Source organism: Coenobita brevimanus, chromosome 57, assembly GCF_032717465.1.
Source record: "Coenobita brevimanus isolate Jiangsu-jjx chromosome 57, ASM3271746v2, whole genome shotgun sequence".
In the NCBI taxonomy this organism is placed as follows: domain Eukaryota; kingdom Metazoa; phylum Arthropoda; class Malacostraca; order Decapoda; family Coenobitidae; genus Coenobita; species Coenobita brevimanus.
The window spans coordinates 32574349-32597236 of NC_137010.1; the positions used below are offsets into that span (position 1 = coordinate 32574349).

The 22888-nt window shown below is 43.7% G+C and overlaps 1 protein-coding gene and 1 non-coding gene across 2 annotated transcripts in view; one reads left to right on the forward strand and one right to left on the reverse strand.

Annotated features, from left to right (window-relative positions):
• Positions 1–5483: 5483 nt before the first annotated feature.
• nac (GDP-fucose transporter nac) overlaps positions 5484–22888 on the reverse strand; it is a 130504-nt gene continuing 113099 nt past the window's right edge. Inside the window, exon 8 of the mRNA XM_080274253.1 lies at positions 5484–5839. Within this exon, the coding sequence (XP_080130379.1) occupies positions 5609–5839 (231 nt within the window). The 3' untranslated portion in view covers positions 5484–5608. The remainder of the gene's footprint in view (positions 5840–22888) is intronic.
• Positions 11626–11744, forward strand: LOC145402389 (5S ribosomal RNA). Its single transcript, XR_013897746.1, has one exon. It is a non-coding gene; the product is annotated as a 5S ribosomal RNA (ribosomal RNA).

Genomic DNA, 22888 nt, shown 5'->3' on the forward strand with positions numbered 1-22888 from the left:
GGGAGGGGGGGGTGAGTTGGGGGGAGGGGAGTCAAATGGTGGGTGACAGAGTGACTTGGAGGCGTTTTGTCTGCGGCCACCCTTTGCGGGATTAGGGCGTCGGGCTATAGATAGATAGATAGATAGATAGATAGTTTACAGTGCCAAGGTGTGCTTGGAGGGTGGCCCTGTAGCAATCCTGGTAGGATGCCCAAAGTCCACAGCCACAGCCACTGGCTATGGCTGGTGAGCTATGGTTCCCTGATCCCTCTGCCTGGACTTGGGGCTGTGTGGGCAGGTCGGGGCCTGTGGTCCATCTCCTTTACTATCTACTATGATAAATCAAATCCAAGCATAAAATGCAAGCCTTAAGACACCATACCACATCTCACCCCAGGGGTTTAGAGTGGCATCTTGGAATGTGGGTAACTTGATGGGTAAGGGTGGGGGATGGGATGTAAAGACCTTGTGTAGGTGGCAGGTATATATATATCTCTGCTGTATGCAGGAAGTTAGGTTTAGAGGAAAGTCAGCAAGGATAATTGCTGGGATGGATTGTAGGTAAAAGTTACTTAAAAAGAGAAGTGTGAACGGATATTGTGGTGTGGGAATGCTTGTCAAAGAAAAGTGGGTAGAATGTGTAATGGATGTAATGAGAGTAAATTAAAGGATTGTAGCACTGAAAATATTGTCTGGAATATTCCTGGTTACAGTAATATCAGTACATGCTCCACAAGTTGGTTTGGATAATAATGAGAAGGGCAGATTCTGAGAAGATTTGATATATGTGGTTGGTGGTATGGGGCATGATGAGACTGGATTTTTTGGTGGAGATTTAAATGGTAGTGGGTGGGTGCAGCATCTCAATGATATGAAGGGGTGCACAAAGGATGCATGTACGGTAAGAGGAATGTGGAAGGGAAAAAGATACTCAGGTTCGGGGAGGCAATGAACATAACTGTGCAATACATTTTTTAGGAAGAGAGTGTAGGCTGATTACATATGAGTCTGCGAGCAATAGTAGTCAGACTGGCTATTTTCTGGTCAAGATGGCTGATATGAGGTTAGAGAAGGCTGCTAAAGTTATGGTGACCCAAGAGCGTGTGCAACAACAAAGATTACTGATGTCACTTAAAGACAACACCCGACTGCATGCAAGGCCTCCTGATATCCACCCTTCTGAATCCTATCTCCCTCGTGAGGACAGGGTCCCCCTGGTCAGGCTGAGATGTGAGCATCATCCAGCCCTCTTAAGTTATCAGAAGAGGCAGGATGACTCCATCACTGACACCTGTCCAGGATGCAACACAGCACCATTAAGCACATTATGGAAGACTGCATTGCACGCAATCACCTACGCTAGCAACACAACATACACTCCTTGAGAGCTCTGTGGGAATGCCCAGTCTCGGCTGTGGCCTTCCTTTGGGACTCGGGGCTGTTCAGCCAGACTGCCTAGGAAACAACAACTACTACTACTACTGATGTGTTATGATACTAAAGGTGCAGATAATGAAGAAGAGGACCTATGCATCCAGGGGGAAAACATGGAAATTGAAAAACTATGCAATACGGGATGACTTCTATGGTGAGATGAGTAGAGTGGTGGACAAACAGAGAGCTGCAGATATTGCAGACAGGAGTGTTAATGAGCACTACCGAGCTAACAAGAACAATCTCTTGAGAGTTACTAACCCGTGTGTGGATGAACAAGGGTCCCACCGAGACATAAGAACACAGTGGTGGGATGAGGATGTAGAAGCTGCAGTTAAGGAGAAAGACAGCTTATCCAGAAATGGAAATGGGATAATAAAAGAGGAAAACTTGGTTGCCACGCACTCAGCCAGAAAGGAGGTGTACAAGGCAATATCTGAGTCTGAGACTTTTACTGGATAGCCTTAACAGTGCCAAAAGGAAGAACGTGGTATTTAAGGTGGCAAAACAGATGAAAAGAGAAAACAAGGATATCACAGGTGAGCAGTGTGTGAAGAATGATGAAGGAAGAGTAGTGGTGGACAGTGAGGATATTAAAGATGCTTGGGCAGAGCATTATAACGTCTTGCTGAATAAGGAGTTTGACTGCAACAGGGAAGATCTGGAGTCAGCAGACCCAGTGTTTTGTCCTTGGCCTTTGACTGATGCTGCTACTGTGAACAAGGCAATCGGCAGAATGCAGCCAGGCAGGGCGGCGGGTGTGTCTGGGTTGACTGTTGATATGCTGAAGGGCTAAATAGATATACTGAGGGCCTCCTTCACTGTCATCCTATCAGCCTACCTAACCAGAAAATGGTCAGTCTGGCTACTATTGTTCCCAGACTCCTATGTGTGACTGTAAATAGTTTATAAGGGGAAGGGATATGCCCTACAAAGAGGAAACTATAGAGGCTTAAAACTTTTCAACCAGATAATGAAGGTCATGGAGAGTGCTGTGGAACGTATGATACGGGAAGGAGTGAATAATGATGTGGTGCAGTTTGGGTTTATGCCAAAGGGACCTCTAATGCAATATTTACTGTCCAGCAGCTTCAGGAAAAATATATGGGGAAGGAAGGGGGAGCTGTACTTTGTTTTTCTAGGTTTGGGGAAGACTTTTCATAAGAGTTCCTAGGGAGGTGGTGAAGTGGGCAATGAGAAAGCTTAAGACTGACGAGTGGTTAGTTGGAGTGGTTGTGGGAATGTACGAGGGTGTCTGCACCCAGGTGAGAGTGAACAGAGATTTGAGTGATGAGTTTTCCATGAATGATGGCAAACATCAGGGTGTCAATCTTGAGCTCCTTATTGTTTATCAAGGTGCCTGAAGCTCTCTCATGTGACTTTAGAAATGGGCTCTCATGGGAGATGTTGTGGGCTAATGACTTGGAGTTGATTGTGGAGAATGAGAGGGAGGCAGAGAAGAGATTTAGGAAGTGGGGAGATGAATATGGTACAAGAATTTGAGAGTATATGTACATAAAACACAGGGCTGGTGGCAGTACTGTTAAAGCAGAGGGAGTGTGGCTATATGCAGTATGCTACAAGGGTGTGTGAAATACTTCCATCACGTGCAGTACGGTATTTGTGGTTAGTGCGTACATAAGAGATGTGGTAGTATTAGAGGTAAGCCATGAAATGTTTATTTCATGTGTGCATGTGCTGAAGACAGCATGCTGAGAATGCAATGAATGAAATGATTGGTTTTGCTGGAGAATTTCTTGTGTGTGTGAAGGAGTTGTCCTATTTGGAGAACATGTTATATGCTACAGGTGTGGCTGGAACTAGCTCTTTTACTAGGGTATGGGGTGGCTGGAGGAAGTTCTGGGAGTCACTGCCTTTCCTGACATCGAGAGGGCTCTCCCTTCATGCTATGGGATCCTTGTATGCAGCATGTGTTAGGAGCGTAAAGCTGTATGGCAGTGAGACCTGAACAGTACTGGAAGATGATATCTGAAGCCTCAAACATACAGAAATTTTAATTATTGGATGGATGTGTAGAATGCCCTTGAGTAAGAGGCCTGGGGGGGGGGGGTTAGAACTGAATTAAAGGGTTGAGAGGAAAGATGGGACATGAGTGTATTAGCATTGTGATGAGGAGAGGCAAACTGAGATGGTTCAGGTATGTTGAGAGGATGGAGGATGACAACTGTATGCTGAAAGTGAGGGATGTGAATGTCGAGGGTAAGACTGCGAGAGGCAGACCAAAGAAGGCTTGGGACAAGATCACAGAGTATGACCTTTAGGATAAGAGATTGAACAGGGAGGCTGCTAGGGATCAAGGAGTGTGGAAAGCCGCTATCAGGTGACCAAGGCTGACGCATGCAGGCACGTTGGAGCCTTTATAAAAGTAACAAAACAAAATGAAATCGCCTCTGGGGACAGCAGAGAGAATATTACCCAAAAAAGTCCTTTCTTGGCATACAAGGCAACTAAGTGGGACTGGAAACCAGTCCTCCTTGTACTGGCATAGGGATGTGGTGACTCCAACAAACAGGACTTGTGCTGCAGCAATGACTCTTAAGTGCATAAGACTGGGCCATATTCAAGGTGGCATAAGAGATTTATAACACCTCTTCCTCCGAAACATATTTTTGCATAATATACATTTTTATCCTCTTGTACAGCACTGAGGCAAAATATGTCAGTACTAAAAATATATACATAACATGACAGCATACAAAGGTGCACTGGACATAATAACATACTAAGAAAATGATGCTACACAGCATAAAATGCCATTTAGAATACAGTCCTGTACCTGGGTAAGTTTTCTTTCTTTCACATCTGATATCAAAGAACTGTGTTCTGGATTTACCCACCCTATGAAATATAGTACCCTGGGTTCAAGATGATGATTATGCATGGAGGTTAGATGATTAATCTATTTCAAATTAAGCAGTTACCTCTCTCTAGATAAGTTACCTCTCTCTAGATATTTGTAAAAATTTATACAGGTAATTCTCATTTTTATCTTTGCCTCTAAGCACATAACACATCATTACACACTCATTATAAACATGAAAAGAAACTAGATCAAATCTCTTTTGTCACAGAGCATGATATGTCAGGCAACAAGACTATGGGACTGGAATCAAAGGAAGCAATATTAACCCACAAAACTGCTCTGATGTGGATGTGATAGGAAGCGTTATGAGGAACACACTGAGGTGGTTTGGCCATGTGGAGAGGATGGAGGGTGAAAGACTGACGAAGAGAGTGTATGTGAGTGAGGTGGAGGGGGGAAGAGGGAGGGGGAGGCCGAGGATGAGATGGAGGGTGGAGAGGTATATGAGAGGGGTGTGTGAGTTGGGAGCAGGGCAGTGAAATGGCGGGGGACAGGGCGACTTGGAGGCGATTTGTTTGTGGCCACCCCAAACGGGATTGAGGCATCTGGCAATAGATAGGTAGATAGATAGAAAACTGCTCTTACATGACAACTACACCAAAGATCACATATTAATATTGTATAAGTACTTCATACAATATCAAAATCATGTATGGATATGGCCTATGCATGAAATTACACTGGTAATAAGTGCTTTCCATATTAAACTGAAGAGTAAATAACAGCACACAAATCAGTCACAACTAACTCCTGAGCATTATGTGATTATAGTGGTAAATAGGCACCTACTACTGAACAGTCCAACTGCCTTCCTCAGATTACCTTTATCACATGGTGCCAGTGACTAGGATACTTGCAACTGAAGAGGTAAACAGGTTTTATCTACGTGAAAAACAAATTTCACAATAATGTCATTTGGTTTCATAATTATTCCACGGGATTTTCCATATACCCAGGCTCTAAGACTAGTGACAACCAGCCTACAACGATGTACAGCATTTTGCTTGGAAATGTAACTCACGTTGTATTTAACAAGTAGGACACAAGGCCTTTGTTTTTACTTTCACCAGACCTTAAAATATCATTTATTTCACCATGTAGTTCCACACTCTGGTGGAATGCTTTAATTGTGTGCAAAAAATTACACCTTAATTTACAATGCACACACATTAGACTGCCCAAATCCCATTACCACTGATCTCAAACTGTCCCTTGCACATTTAAAGTGGATGCAAATGTGAGGTGCAATGCCCAACACACTTCACTCTAAACACACTTTTGCATTAAAAATTTCCACTATCCTTACTGCTGTCAGACTTTTTTACCTCCAGATGCTGTGGGTAGGAGAGTGTGGCGGTGGGCAGCAGTGTTCTGCATCTCTCGGTGTTTGGTGTGTGTGTAGGCCATGGAACCTCCAAGAACAATCCAATTGCTCAGCCACCAGAGAACGGATTTTGATTCACTGTACCACCATGTTGCCAGGACAGTTTGGGCGCATGCCTTAGCTGTTCCACTGATTGTGTGGGTTAATGGGGAGGTCACCTGAGGAGTAAGAGTCACAGGTAAGCATACCATTATTACCATCATTATCATGGGTGATGTGGATCCTACTATGATGATAAGGCTAACTGACAGGAGTGACCTAAATGCAGCATCCATCCACAAACCAAACCTCCACAATCTCCCCAACACTTTGGTGTGGTGAGGCTATATATATACCACGAGGTAACATCAGTTCACTGCACAGGACTGCCTTGCTGCGACAATTGCTTGTCTACAGTTGACAGGCCTCCTCGCCTGACAGACTGGGGTTACTCAACAATAACAACAATCATCATCATAATTATCCTAACCCATCTCCTCAATATCATGACCTTTCTTTCCTTGCTATGGATGGGGTGAGACAGGATCCATAAACTGGGAAAGAAAAACTACAAAAAATTGGAGAAATCTCAACAGTACAAGTGAAAATGCCATCATCACTACCATTTATCCTAATTTTTTCCCCACCTTTAGTTGAAACGAATGTTTGTTGGTTGCTGGAATGATGAACAAGACATATCTAAATGATTACTGTGGAAGAGAGGAAAAGATACAAGTTTCCTGGTGTGAGGATGACATAAGCAACAGTGGTGAGGGAGTGTTACTGTCTGAAAAATGAGTGGATGGAGTGCTTAAGGTAAAGAAATACAACCCAAGAATGCTGCTTTTGAAAGTGGCAGTTGACAAAAGCACTGTGGAAGTTGTCTCAGCTTATGCTCCACAATTTGGTTAGGTGAGGAGAGAAAGGATGAGTTCTGGGATGAGTTTGTGGACGTTATTTCATTCCATTTTATTTTTGTAAATGAAACAATGAAACAACATGCTTCTGAGAGTGGAAGTTGACAAACATTGTAGCTAGTACTTCAACTTGTGTTCCAAAATGTGGTCTGAGGAGATACAGGACAAGCTGTGGGATGAACTTCTGGATGCCGTAGCTGGATTCACTGATGTGTACTGGTATATCAGCCTGATTAATGATTATCAGTATATCACTGTGATGCACTTAATGGCAACATGAGCAGACAAGTTGGAAAAAAAGGTTGGAGATTTCATGGAATCCAAGGTGGTTGTGGCTATGGCACAAGAAACAATGAAAGAGAATGAATTCTTGAATCTGGGGCTTCCACAGACATGGTAGTGTGAACTAATATGTTTAACCAGAGATGTTGTATGCTGATGATTTGGTGCTGGTTGCAGAGGATGAAAGGGAGGTGGAGGAAAGATTTAGGAAGAGGAGAGACGGTATGGGGCACAAGGGCATAAGAGTAAAAACAGATAAAACAAAAGTGATGGTATCTAGGGCAGAATGGCCATGTGCAATTTGTTACCACGGCGGGGGAAGTAATTCCATCTTGTGCTGTGTTTGTGATAGCTGGGTGCATAAGAGATATAGTGGTATAAAAGGTAGACTATGAGATCATTCTGATTTTATGTGCATGGTGCATCGGGGACAGCATGTGGATATTGCCAGGCGTGAATGGACTGAACTTGCTGGTGAGTCTCTTTAGTGTGTGGAAGAGTTTTGTTGTTTGGAAGACATGTTATATGCTGGAGGTGGGGCAGGAGCTAGCTCTGTGGCTAGAGTGAGGAGTGGTTGGAAGAAGATCAGGGAGCTGTTGCCTCTCCTGACACTGAGAGAGCTCTCCCTCCATGCTAAGGGATCTTTGTATGCAGCATGTGTTAGGAGTGTAGTGCTGTATGGTAGTGAGACCTGGGGCGTAAAGGAAGAGGATATTCGCAGGCTCAAACGTATAGAAGTGGCAGTGATTAGGTGGATGTGCAATGCATCCCTGAGTGCAAGGCCTGGTGGGGATTGGTTTATGATGGAAGAGTTGACAACTAGGATGGGACTGGAGTGTATTAGTGTTGTGATGAGGAGATGTAGATTGAGATGGTTTGGGCATGCGGAGAGGATGGCGGTTGATAACTACATGCAGAAAGTGAGATGTATTAATGTTGGGGGTAGGCTAGTGAGTGGTAGATCGAAAAAAGCCTGGGATGAGGTCACTGAGTGTTACCTCTGGGTTATGGGACTAAACAGGGAAGCTCCCAGAGATCAAGCAGCATGGATAGCCACCATTAGGTGACCAAGGCTGACTCATGCAGGCGTGTTGGAGCCTTCAAAAACAAAAATGAAAAACAAATTGAAGGGACAATAGACTGATAACATCAGACTCAGGAAGGAACAAAACCCAGGTAGACTACATTCTTGTTGCAAAAGGGGACAGAAAGCAAGTTCGGGATGTGTTATACCTGGAGAAGAATGTGGGTAATTACTCAAACTGTATTCTATGAGCTGAGGGAAAAAAATGGAGAGAGAGAGAGAGAGATGGAATGAAACTTTCTAAGCTCAGTTGCAGAAAATGCCTACTGGTAATGAAAGAAATATACAGTATATGGTTATTTTAAAGCTAGAGTCACCTGAGGCAAAGTCTGCTAAAGGTCACAAATTTAACCTGTGACTGGACTAGGGATGCCCCCAGAAAGAATGTGACCTGGTGGTGGAATGACAAAATGGAAACAACAATTAGCAAAATGACGTAACGGTTTAATAAATGGAAGAAGGTGGAGACAGGGAGTCATACCCGGTGACCAAGCTAGGGGCTAGAATTGAGATAAATAGGGCAATAATTAGGGTACAAATAAATAAACATCAAGTTAAATGGGCTCAATGGGAGAGTTGGGATATTAAGATGGTACAGGAAAATCAGGAAATGGTCAGCAAGCATGCAGTCAAGGATGATGCTCTAATGTTGGCTGTTTCAAAAGATGATTTAAAAAGAGCATGGTATGAACACTAATGCCATTTGCTGACTGAGGAATTTGACTGGGACAGGGATGACCTTGGCAGTGATGAAACACTGCAAGACCCACCTCCTGAGACTAAAGAGGATGCAGTACAGATGAGATTACATGTGCTTCGCTTCCACCTAGTTTCTATGCTGTTTGGCACTGTGCCATGTCTACATCATGCATTTTATAAAAGGAATTTTTATACTTTAGTTTATGAACAAAAAAGAAGCAGGTTACAGTAAGACATGAACTGCATTAAACTAAAATATAAGATAACATACATTCTATTAATTATTGCATGGTTGTAGGGGCACCCTCCATCTACTCACTTCATGTGTGGTGTAGAGTTCTTGCAGCCCAGAAAATTACTTATCGGTACTACACTGGGTGGTAAACACAAAACCAAAATGAAACCAGTGGTCTCACGGGATAAAGCACTCCGGTTTGGTGTGGTTCACAAGGGGTATATCTGAGGGATGACTGGGGTTCAATGCTCACACACAGTATGTAATACCACTCAGAGATTAATACTGGTTACTCTTGCCTTAAATGTCAGGACTAAGTAGCCTAGCTCCAGGCCCCTACACTCCAGATAGGATTAAAGGACTGGATGGATGACAAACAGAATGATAGACATATTGTATAGACTGAAAGCATAATTTAAATTCTCACTCCATCTAAACTGGGTGCATACCAGTAATGGAACTATAAAACTTTCTAACTGTGATGCATAAAGGACCTATTGTATCATTCTAGCCAAATATAGTATATACTGGAACTATCACCTGTTGATGGCTCCACCCTTCAATTTTCCACTCACTTCTTACAGTGCAGCATCCATTAAAAGTCACTGCAACAATCACAGGTTGAGACTCTGACACACCTGATTTGTGATTCATCTTTTAATTTCTGACTGGGGCAAAAGATACCTTGCTGCATTTAGTGCCAGAGACTCTCAATGAATATTTAACATGAACATGCTCTTTAACCACCCTGTCCCGACCGATTTTCTACCACTGACTCCCCCCAATCCCGACCAATTTCGGAAAAATGTTTTTTTGGCTCAAACCTCCACTTTTGGTGAGAAACATCGAAAATTCATAGAGAAAACGCTCACCTGAGGTTTAAAGTACTGGATACAGGTAGCTGTACCCCTTATCTTACAGGGTTTTCTATCAGGCTGGCTCTAAAGAAAACTAGTTCTATGGGAGGGTAACTATTCCACACCAATCATAAACAGTATTTATTAATTTATTTGGTACGAATTTATAGGTAGTACAAGAGCATATTGGTTTTCACACACTAATATAGGTAATATAAGCATTGTTTCACTCACCAAACACATCAACATACCTGACCTTTTTTGGCGACATAACCTGATCATCATTTCTGACTGTTTCTTCCTCTAATGCTATGTAAACTTTGTCCTCCACATTGTCATCGATTGGGGAATCACTCTGGCCTTGAATTTTGTACGGTGGCACGACATGTCTTTACTGGCCAGGTCACTGGTAACAGGTGAATTGCCGAGACAATGGCGTGCAAGGGGGGGGGGTGTTGTTCTTGTCCCGTCAGTCCGCACAGTACAGACCGTCACCATGGAGTATGAGAGTTTCCTGCCTTTTTGTGCAACTTCCCCCTGCCTCCTACCTGCCATGGTCCCTCCCGACCCCCCAATGAAGCGCTCTAAGCAGTATGGCGTCAAGAAGCTACCGCAATTGTTGTACAGTCAATGTTTGGAGCTCATTCGTCATGTTGAGAGGGGAGAGAAGTTTTCAAAGCTGACGAGAGAGTTTGGGAAGAACAAGTCCTGAGAGGTTCTACGTTCTTCCCAACACCACCCCACTCCATCCACTTGAGCAATTTCCTCATAGGATTTAGGTGAGATCCTTTAACATGGTTTATTTCTATTTAATACATGCACTGAATATTCCTAAATTTGTATGTTTGTGTTTGATGGTGCCTAGATAGGTGTAGGTAGGGTGCTGTGGGGGGTGGTTGGCCAAAGTCCAGACCAAAATTAATTTTTCACATAAGTTATTATTCGTATATCACGGAATTCATAAATCACGGCAGTGGTCCAGACCCAAATTGCCACGATTTACGAGGATTGAGTGTTTATAAATATACACACACACACGAGGTGCTAACCAAAAGTTCCAGTAATTTGAATACTGAAGTTAAATAAGTTACCTTACTTCCTAGTTCTCACTGTTGCCTTCGAAATAGTCCCCTTGGGCATATATACAGTGGTCCCAGCGTTTTTTCCATGGGTCCATGCATCTCTGGAATGCTTGTGGCATGACTGTCTTGAGCACCTCCTGTGATTCTGTCTGGATCTCCTCAATCAAGTCAAATCGACACCCTTTCAGTCATAGTCTCAGCTTGAGAAACAGGAAAACGTCACAGGGGGCAAGGTCATGTGAATAGCGTGGATGGGAAATGGCTTCCTTGTTAGTGGACGTCAGGAACTGCCGGATAACAACTGATGTGTGGGACGGTGGGTTGTCATGATGCAGGATTCAGTCCTTGTTCTTCCACTGCTCTGGACATTTGAAATGGATGTTCTCCCTCAGACGCTGCAAAACTTCACAGTAAAACTTTCCGCTGACACACTAACCGGGTGGGACGAATTCCTTGTGAACAATCCCTTGGATATGGAAGAACACAATCAACATCAACTTGACACTGCTGCGCCATTGGTCCGCCATTGCAAAACCGCCAAACCACCTACACGCCACATTACAATAGTAAGCGTAGCTCAACAACATGTCCGCTCACAGACACGGCTGGGGCCACACTGACGCAGAAGGAGTGCTGCTGACTCATCCTAGTGGCAAAAGGCAAAATTGCAATGGTTGGCTCCCTCTTTTCAAATTACTGAAACTTTTGGGTAGCACCTTGTGTGTGTGTGTGTGTGTGTGTGTGAGTGTGTATATATATATATATATATATATATATATATATATATATATATATATATATATATATATATCAACGGCCATACCACGTTGAGTACACCGCTTCCTGTCCGATCAGCGAAGTTAAGCAACGTTGGGTCTGGTTAGTACTTGGATGGGCGACCGCCTGGAAACACCAGATGCTGTTGGCATCCCTACGTGTCAAGTGGGGTTGGTGGAGGATTAGTGCCCCTCCCTGTAAAACAATTAACTCTAAGCCGTTGGTCACCCCGTTTGGGATACATGGCGTCTGGCAATGGATGGATGGATGGATGGATATATATATATATATATATATATATATATACAGAAATCCCTGTAATATCCGGACACCCATTTTCCGGACATCCCCAATAACCGGACATTTTCGTCCCGGGATCCAATATTCCCAAAATGGGCCAAAAACCACAAAAAATTTTTTTTTTAAATCCGACTTTTTCCCACCCGTAATTTAAAGTTCACGCGCGCGAGCTGCGTTCTGGTGCGTTGTTCCGCCGACGTTTGCTAGAGCGTCCCTGCATCCTCCCCACTTACCGCCCGTCTTGTGTGTAACGCTCATCGTCATGGCTGCCCACGTGCTCGCTTTTGTGATGGTGCCTTACCTGCTGCAGGCTCTCCTGCTGCTCTCGTGCCTCTCCTTCGAGTGTGTGATGATAGCCCCACTGCCTGAGAAGAGGAAGAAAGTGGTTTTGATTCCAGAGAAGAAGAGAGAGATATTGGACAAGGTGGATGCAGGATGGTCTACCTCATGCATCCTCCGTGAATTCAACCTGGCCCGATCTACTTTGTTTGATATCAAGAGATCCCGCGACAAACTCATGCAGTACACGGCTGACGTCTCGTCGAAAAGCAAACACAACGTGGAGAGGAAGGTGAATATATATATATATTTTTTTAATAACAGAACGGAAGAAGGAAAAACAAATGGGGGAAAAAAAAAATAATCCATACACCAGACTACTGCTGTCCTCCATTCATAAAATATTTGTAACAGTTAGACTTGAACAGTTGTGGGTTGAAATTTGGAGGAAAACAACTGCAGAAGTCGACCGCTCAACGTTGATTTGGTATCGGCAGCAACGTGCTGCTGGTGTGATGGTGCGTGGCACGGAGCTGAAGGCTGCTGCTGAGAAGTTTGCAAGGCTTCGTGACGCCCCAGACTTCAAGGCATCCGAAGATTGGCTCTTCGCGTTCAAGTTACGACATGGCCTTACCAACTGTAAGTCTCATGGCGAAGCTTTGGACGCCAACGAGGATGGAATAGAGAAGTTTCAGCACAAGGTGAAGGGCTTGATTGACACGGAGGGCCTCACTCTCGGTCAAGTCTACAACGCTGACAAAACTGGCTTATTCTATCACTCTTTGCCTACGAACACTCTAGCCGAGGAGACGGAGAAGCGTGTACCTGGCCGCAAGCTCTGCAAGCAACAGATATCTGCTTTGTGTTGTGCCAATGCTAACGGCATGCACCGGCTAAAGCCCGTTATTGTTGGCCGTGCAAAGCAGCCTCGGTGTCTTCGTGGGGTGATGGATGTCCTTCCTGTCGTCTGGTACCATTCTTGAAGGCATGGTTCACAGCCCAGATCTTCAAAGACTGGTTCCACAGCCATTTCGTCAAGGACGTCATCCATTACCAGACGGAGAAACTGGGAATCCCACGTGATCAGGTAAAGGTCCTCCTTCTCCTCGACAATGCACCTGCCCATCCGTGCGACAAGGACTTGGTGGCTGAGAATGGCCGCATTAGGTGCATGTTTCTGCCACCTAATACTACTGCTCTCATCCAACCAATGGACCAAGGAGTGATCGTGGCAACGAAGAGGCTGTACAGACGGAAGTTCCTGGACGAGGTGATGGTTGTTCTTGAGGACGAGGACGAGAGCAGGGAGGGACAGGACACACGAGGTCAGTGGACTTTGGAAAACATTTGCCGCTACAACACCAAGTCTGCCATCTACAACTGGGCCAGTGCATGGAAGGAAATCCCTGTCAAGACTCTAGAAAATGGTTGGTCTCGTTTGCTTCTCGGAACGGATGTGGAGCACGATTTCCTAGGTTTTGACGTAGATGACTTCCATGCACGTCTACGTGCGCATGGCAACGATGTTGATGTGGACGAAGTGCGTGAGTGGATGGATGATGAAGAGGGCGATCCTGGGTATCAGACCATGTCTGATATCGAGATCGCATCTTCAGTTGCAGGTGTCAGGATCCAGCTTGAAGATTCCGACAAGGACGGCGACGATGATGCGGACTCCTCTCAGCGTGACACTACTCCAGCCATCCCCAAGCTGAGCGCACTCTGGGAACACCTAGAGTTCGTTCTGGACTACCTGGAGCACCCGGACTGCGACAGGGAGATGGGGCCCTTGGGACTTGTGGAGGAAGTGCGCACTTTCAGGCAGCGCATCATTAATCGTCAAAATCGTCGTTCCTTGCGTCAATCAACCATTGACATCTTTTTCGGGCCCGTGACCCCCGCTGTGCCCAGCCCTGGCTCCACTCCACTGCCTCCCCAAGACAGGCCCTCATGCTCCGAGCCACAACCCTGCACATCAGGCACGGTGGAGTCACCACTCGACTTTTGTGCCTCTCTTCAGAGTCGTCTGCAGTGGGTATGCCATCACCACGACCCAGCGATGCACCCCTAGGTCACCTGCATGTGCTACTCTCAGACTCTGACAGTGATTAGACGCCAAGAACTTCTCCACTAGGCCACATGGGAATTTACAGCGTTGTGCAGTGAAAAAAAAAAAAAAAAAAAACAGTGCATAGTGTTAAGGAATTTGAGTTCTGAGTGAAAAAACAAAGATTTAATGGACTGTAAATGTAATGTAAATTAACGTGTGTTTTATTTAGAAAATGGCTTTATGAGTGGAAAGACTTAAAGTGCAGAGTGCAACACTTATTTCATTAAGGTACAATGGAGTGCAAGTAAGACAAGAGTACGCAGTGTTAAGAGAATGGAATTCTGAGTGCAAATGACTAAGTTCTGTGCAAGACTTCATGAACAGTGTACTGCAAGTGCTTCAGGAACTCCTTCTTACTGTCAGAGTCTGCGAGGAGGCAGGTTATTCATCGAGATGGCCAGAGACTTGCTGTAAGGACCCAGAATGTTTCATATTGTACTGTACTGTATTTTCCATACTTAACTCTTAACACCTCATTTCACTCTTTTATGTCCCTTATTGGTGTGAATAGTGTCTTAGGTGCTATGCATGTGCAGTAGGAAGGTGCTTTTCTGAGTTAGGCTAGGGTAGGGTCCATAACTACCAGTCCAGGAGCCAGGGACTTGTAGTAAGTACCCAGAATGTTTAATATTGTATAAACCTACCTCTAAAACCTTATTTTATGGTTCTTTTGCATTTATTTCAGTCTTTTATGTCCCTTATTGGTGTGATTTGGTCTTAAATAGGTGCTATGCATGTCCAGAGGGAGTTGTATAGGTGTTTTTCTGAGTTAGGGTCCATAAGTACAAGTCCACGAGGCTGGGGCCCAATATCCGGACAGGATCACTATCCAGACATGCCTTTGGCTCTATTACATCGGATATTGGAGGGATCACTGTAATCCGGACGCCCAATATCCGAACATCCCCACTACCCGGACATAATCATCCTGGGATCCAGTATTCCCAAAATGGTCCGAAACCCCCCCCCCAAAAAAAATATTCCGGCCCGTTTCATACTGTACTTTTTTCCATACTATACTTACCTCATTTCACTCTTTAATGTCCTTTATTGGTGTGAATAGGGTGTTAGGAGCTATGCATGTGCAGTAGGAAGGTGTTTTTCTGAGTTAGGCTAGGTTAGGGTCCATAAGTACCAGAATGTTTATTAATGTATGAACATACTTCTAAACCCTCATTTTATGTTTCTTTTGCATTAATTTCAGTCATTTATGTGCCTTATTGGTGTGATTTGGGTCTTAAATAGGTGCTATGCATGTCCAGAGGGAGTTGTATAGGTGTTTCTCTGAGTTAGGGTCCATAAGTACAAGTCCATAAGCTGGGGCCCAATATCCGGACAGAACCAATATCCGGACCTACCTATGGCTCTATTACGTCGGATATTGGAGTGATTACTGTATATATATATGCAAGCCCTGTACTATCCGGATGCCCACTTTCCAGACACCCCACTTACTGGACATTGTGGGCCTGGACCTTAGGAACCCAAAAATGGCCAAAAAAAGAAAAAAATTCCCCCCAAATCCTAATTTTTTCCCACCCGTAATTTGAAATTGACGCGCGGCGCCGTACAGTTGTTTACACCATGGCCTCTTCACCCCTTCCTTCCTTCCCCCTTCCCTCTCCCCTGTCAGGGTTACCATTTGGTATTTTACCAAATGTGGGCCAATTTGGCAATGAATAATTCGTTTGGTAATGAATCAGAATAATGCATTACCATATGGATTTTGCACATGTATGAGGATACACAGGATGGAGATGGTGGATTGTTTGCTCCCTCTGATTAATCTGCTAGCCTACATAGCATGAAAATAATCAACATGCTGTTAATTATAAGGAGAGTGATTACATGTATTTCCACTTGGATGTATACTTAGTGAAGAATAAATGCTACCTTTACGAGTTTGGTAATGAGAAGTTAAATTTAGTAATGAAAACTGAGGAGTTTGGTAATGTGGCCGTTGCGATCTGGCAACTCTGTTTCACCGTCATCAGCAGTCACTGCCTAACTTCGGTCGTGAGTAGATGCTTATAGCAATGGAAGCCACACGTGCTCGTTTTTGGTGAATAAACAGTGAATAAACTGCAATACCTCGCCACTAGACCACACGGGAATTTAGTGTTGTGCAGTGTTAAGAAAATAGAACTTAGAGTGTAATGGATTAACTGTGGAGTACAAATTGGCGGTTGAAACTGGCGTGGTGCAGTAAAGAACAATGTGCAGTGTTAAACAATTATAACTCACAGTGCAAAGAATTAAGTGCAGCACAACACTGGATTACTGTACGTACTTCAAAAGCATTTTCACCACTGCCAAATCATTAGAAAAGGAGGCCACAGATGTGCTGTAAATACCCTGGCTGAGGCACATTCACTTCCAATTCCTCATTCTTTGGTTCTTTTTCATTTATTTCATGCTTTATGTCCATTATTAGTGTGAATAGGGTCTTAAATAGGTTTCAGTAAGTGCTATGCATGTTTGGTAGGGAGTTATTTAGGTGGCTTTCAAAGTTAGGCTGGGTTAGGGTCATAAGTACCAGTCCAGCAGGCAGGGCCCCACTATCTGGACGGGACCACTTTCCGGACATGCCTTTGGCTCTATTACATCAGATAGTGGAGGGATTACTGTATATATATATATATATATATATATATATATATATATATATATATATATATATATATATATATATATATATATATATATATATATATATCATCATCATCATCATCAGCCATTTGAGTATCCACTGCACGACCGGCCTATCCCAACCAAAGTGGGGACAATACAGCCAATGTATCTCTGACAAGTGGCTTAGGCTGTCTGGTAGAGACTGAATGTAGGGTGTGAAGTGCTTGTAAGTGTAATTGTTATGTTGGAGTGGCTTTGGATGTGTGTGTAGTCTATGAACCAAGTGTAATCGGCCCACGCAAGCCAACTGGGTGCAAGCATATTTTTATAGTAAGCGACACTTGTTCAACCACAGCACCCCTTGTGTCCGCCAAGCAATAAGTGGCCAGGAGAACGCTCCCAAAGTGTTTTACCCTGGCGGGGCGTGAACCCTCGCTCTCCAGTGTGCAAAAATGCACTTTTTACCACTGTACCACAGAGGCTCCACATATATATACTGTATATATATATATATATACAGTACAATCCCAGCTATCCGGTACCCAGACAAACGGAATACTCAGAAAAACGGGAAAATTCAAGGGCTGGTAAAAATGTCAGTAATTTATAACTGTGCGCCATTTTGAATGGACCGCCAAACCGCCATTTTATCGTGTCACGCGAGGCTGGGTGAAGTCGGACTAAGCGAGGTGAAGGCATTTCTGGCTAATGTAAATCCCTAGTAAATCCTCTTAACCAGCCCTCCTCCTCCCTCTTTCCCCTACTTGAATTCAGTCATCCTCCACACCCTCCACAATTTCCACAAATCACCAGTCTGCTTTTTGCCACCAGACAGTAAACAAGCTCTCTTGCTGTTGTGTTGCTCTGATGGATGGTAATTTCAACACTCCAAAATGCCTAAAGAGCAAACTAAACGTAAGCGTGTCGTGCCTACCTTGACACAGAAGCTGGACCTATGCAATAGACTTGAAAAAGGCAAACATTATAAAACACTGATGACCGAATATAATGTAGAAAATCCAACGATTTATATCAAGACCCAAGCATCCAAGCTCAATGAATTTTTCATGAAAAGCGAGACAAGTGAAGTCCATTGAAAAAAGGCATACTCTTCATCGTTCGAGTGGTTTTGCTTAGAAAGATCTAGGGGAGCATCTATTTCTGGTCCTCTTATCCAAGAAAAAGCAAGAGAGTTTCACAATAAAATGAGTACAGAAGTCGATTGTGATTTCAGTGTTGGATGGTTAAATCGTTTCAAAGACAGGCATGGAATTTCTAAGCCAGACATCTCGGGAGAGAGCAAATCAGCAAATGCCGGTGTTTTTCTTCCTAATGGACCGACTCTAACTTGCACCACATAAATTCATCTTAGAACGCATGTGTGCTGGCAGAGATGAAAAAAAAAATGTTAATAGGAATGAAGGTTTACTTTGTTGGAAGAAAAAATATATATATATGCTTGCACTTCATAAGTACATCATGTATTTTATTTTGTGCAAAACAGCTGATTGGCGGGAGGTGAGAAGGGTGGAATGATGGAGGTCAGTCGGGGCCAGGACCGTAAACAAAGCTCCTGTGGGGGCACAGGTGTGATAATTCTACAGTGCAGTCTTAACATCAGTTCACCAATAAATGTTCAAGATTTTATTTCTTTATTTTTCCACTTTTATGAGTACAGTACATACAACGAATACTTCGGTAGTTAACAATGGTGCAAAACAGTGGCGGAATGGTGGCGGTCAGTTGGGGCCGGGATCGTAAACAAAGCTGATGTGGGGGCACCGGTGTCGTGATAATTTACCAATAAATATTCAGGATTTTATTTCTTTAGTTTTCCACATGAGTACAGTACATACAAGAAATTATTCGGTAGTTAACAGAATGGACTTGTGCATTTTGCAGTACTGGTACTGCAAGGCATTGCATGCACACGTGCATTATGACCATGGTGTGTGTTAACGAGGCAATTTTTCAGGTGGAATCTCTTAGTGTGCCCCCTGATGTGAGTGGTGAGTACCTGAATTGTATTTACTGCTGTGATAATGATCGCCTTTGTATAGATTTGAATATCAGAACTACGGGAAAAATCTGTAACCGGGAAGGTGAATTCCCCAAGCCGCCTGGTTAACTGGGATTGTACTGTATATATATATATATATATATATATATATATATATATACTGTATACAGTAGAACCTCTCTCATTCGGACTATATGGGGGGAAGGGTTGTCCGAATTAGCAGATTGTCCGGACCATCAGGGTAATCTCCAGTTCATACCAAAAACTGTCTACATATGGTATGTTTGTCAATTATTAACATATGTGGCATATGTCAACCCTATGTAACTGCAAAAGATGAAAGGATACTAAAATAACCAAACTAATCATGTATGATAGTTTTGTATTGCATAATTTAAAGGTAAGGCCAATATAAGAAACTAGCCTACATTTTAAATTTTAGTTAGTGACTAAGGCCCATGTAGGCAAAAAAATAAATTAATTAATTAACTGTAATATTTGGAATAAAAACTTATGTAGGCAAAAAATACATTGTCATCTGTGGCATATTCATAACGCCCATATGGGCAAGAAGCTAATGTTTGATGTACAAGTAAAGCACATTTATACAAAAAATGACCTACAGTAATCATTAAACACTGCAGAATATTCTGACCCATTATTTGTGTAAGCAAACTCCTCCTTTTAACACCTTTATTCATTGCAGAAGCTACACTTGCATTAAGGGGCATGATAAGGAGGATTAACTTTTGAAATACAGTGTAAAAATATAAATGGTTGGTGAACTAGTTGATGGAACGAATGCTAGCGTGTGTTTAAACAGCGCCCATGTTGCGACCTACCTTGATCTGAGACTAAACGAATGACAATCGCTTTCCGCGCCAATACTGAAAATGACTTTAGAATTACTTTCAACATATTTTTGGAGCTTATTATTTTTAAATTTTGTCCTAATTAACAGAAGTCCGGATCAAAGGGGTCCGAACCAAAGAGGTTCTACTGTACATATATATATATATATATATATACAGTATATATATATATATATATATATATATACGAGCCTCTGTGGTACAGTGGTAGAGTGTGCGTTTCGTACACGGGTGGACCGGGGTTCGCGCCCCGCCAGGGTAATAAACTTTGGGAGTGTTCACCCGGCCACGTACTACATTGGCGGACACCAGGGGTGCTGTGGTTGAACCAGTGTCGCTTACTGTAAAGTATGCTTGTACCCAGTCGACTTGCACGGGCTGATTACACTTGGTTCACAGACTACACACACATCCAAAGCCACTCCAACACTACAATTACTCTTACAAGCACTTCTCACCCTACATACAATCTCTACTAGACAGCCTAAGCCACTTGGTAGAGATACATTGGCTATATCGTCCCGACTTCAGTCGGGATAGGCCGGTCCTGCAGTGGATTCTCAAAATGGCTGCTGCTGCTGCTGATGATGATGATGATATATATATATATATATATATATATAAAATCATTCACTCATAATCCAATCCTACGTTGCCCCATGAGGAGCATAGGAGCCTGGGGCTAGGCATGTTGGTCCTGATATTTAACATGAGTGTGACCAGCCTCACTCATCCCTGAGTGGCATTACGTAAGCAATAAACCCCAAACACCCCTTGGATGTAAACCTTCACCAGTTCAATCCGAATGGAGTGCCGTAATTACCCACTAAATCACCAGGCGCCAAAATTTGGTTATATGGTTACCACCCAGTGTAGTAAATGGTTTCCTAGTGTACAGGAAATCATTTGGCTTGTCACTCAGTGTTGAGTCACCCACAGGCAGAAGGACAAGGAAAGAATGAAGGAAAGACAGATGAGGGAGTGTTAAGCCACCCATAGGCAGAAGAACGAGGAAAGAATGAAGGAAAGAAAGACAAAAGAGGATGGAAGGAAAGAAGGATGGAGAAGAGGAAAGGGCAGTCACCCGAGAGCAGCACTACACCGAGTGAATATATATTATATGGGTGACTCTACACTGAGTGACAAGCCAAATGGTTTCTTGTACACCAGGAAACCATTTACTACGCTGGGTGGTAACCACATAACCAAATTTTGGCGCCTTGTGGTTTAGTGAGTAATTATTGCACTCCAATTGGATTGAGCCAGTGAAGGTTTATATCCAAGAGATGGTTGGGGTTGACTGCTCATGTAATGCCACTCAGGGATGAGTGAGGCTGGTTACTCTCATCTAAAATGTCGGGACCAACTGCTTAGCCCCGGACTCCTGCGCTCCTCATGGGGCAATGTAGGATTGGATGATGGATGGATGGATATATATATATTTCCATATTTCATGGGGGCTTTGAGCCCGTAGCAGATTATCACTCACTACAGTATCTCGAGATACAAGAACACTGCAACAGCCAGGTTACTAGTCACCTAATGTAGATACTGTATTACCCTAAATAAGCTGATACTGTACAGTGCACTGTATGAATACTGGAGGTAATTCTCTGTGAGAAGACAGTTTAAGTAGGAAGGCTGTTAGCTGCTACATATATGGCCAACCTGGATATAGACTGGCTGAAAAGCAAGAGTGAGCAGGGCTAAAACATGACAGATGATCAATCCTGGCTCTCCCCAGAGAACTAGAAAGCCAGTCTCACCCTCCCAGCCTTCTCCTTTTATTTTGGGGGGAACATATGATGATGAGGATACATTATAGCTCAGTCCAACAGACCCACCCTAACATAGCCAACAAGTCACAGTTATGAAGGAGCTACAATAGTGTAGTGGTAGTAGTAGTAGCTGTTCCCTAGGCAGTCTGGCCGAACAGCCCTGAGTCCCTTAGGAAGGCCATGGCCGAGACCGGGCTTTCCCACAGAGCTCTCAAAGAGTGTATGTTGTGTTGCTGGCGTAGGTGATTGTGTGCAATGCAGTCTTCCATAATGTGCCTAATAGTATGGAGTGCTGTGTTGCATCCTGGACAGGCATCAGCGACGGAGTCATCTAGCTTCTTCTGGTAGCTTAAGAGGGCTGGATGGTGCCCACATCTCAGCCTGGCCAGGTGGACCCTGTCCTCACGAGAAAGATAGGATTCAAACGGGTGTATGTCAAGAGGCCGTGCATGCAGCTGTGTGTTGTTTTTAAGTGACTGAATGGAGCGGCGAGTGATCTGAGTGTGGATATGCTTCTGGAAGCTGGTCTGAGGTGGGCGAGGGGGGAGAGATGACAGTATTTGTGTATGGTATCGTGTGCTGGGTGTTGTTTTGATGTTCCTTGGTGTGGGTGGATGTGCTGCCATGTAATGTAGTGGATGTTGTGGGTTTGTGGAGGCTGCAGCAAAGAAACTGGGTGCCTCTCATGTCTAGGTGATCCTTGACTTTGAGGACTTTGGTTTCTTGATGTAGGTGGTCTGTGGGTGTAGTAGCTGTGCAGCCTGTGATTATTTTTAGGGCCTTGTTCTGTATGGTCTGTAGAGTGTTGTAGTGTGTTTTGGTCAGGTTAGAAGCCCAGGCAGGGCTTGCATAATTCATCACTGAATGTACGTATTGTATGTATACTGTGGTGGTGGTTTCTTTGTTGTGTCCGAATGTTGTATGGGCAAGTGACCTCAAAGCACTGAGTCTTGGTGTTATTTTATTTTTAATGTTTGTGATGTGTTGTTTAAATGACATTGATGTATTGTATGTTACACCAAGATTTTTTTTTGGGGGGAGGGGGGGGGGGAGTGTTGTTTATGGTGAGGTGTGGGATGTGACTGTGTTCTGCTGTCCAGTTTGTGAGAAGAGTCACTGTAGATTTGGCTGGGGCTATTTTGAGCCTGTTTGTGGTGAACCATTTGTTTAGTGTATTGAGGTTAGGTTGAATGATGTGTGCAGCTGTGTTTGCGTTTTGGTGTGTACATGTAAGTGTTATATCATCTGCATAGGAAGCTATGTGTGTCTGTGGCATGTGGGGTGTGGGTACGTCGTGCATGTATA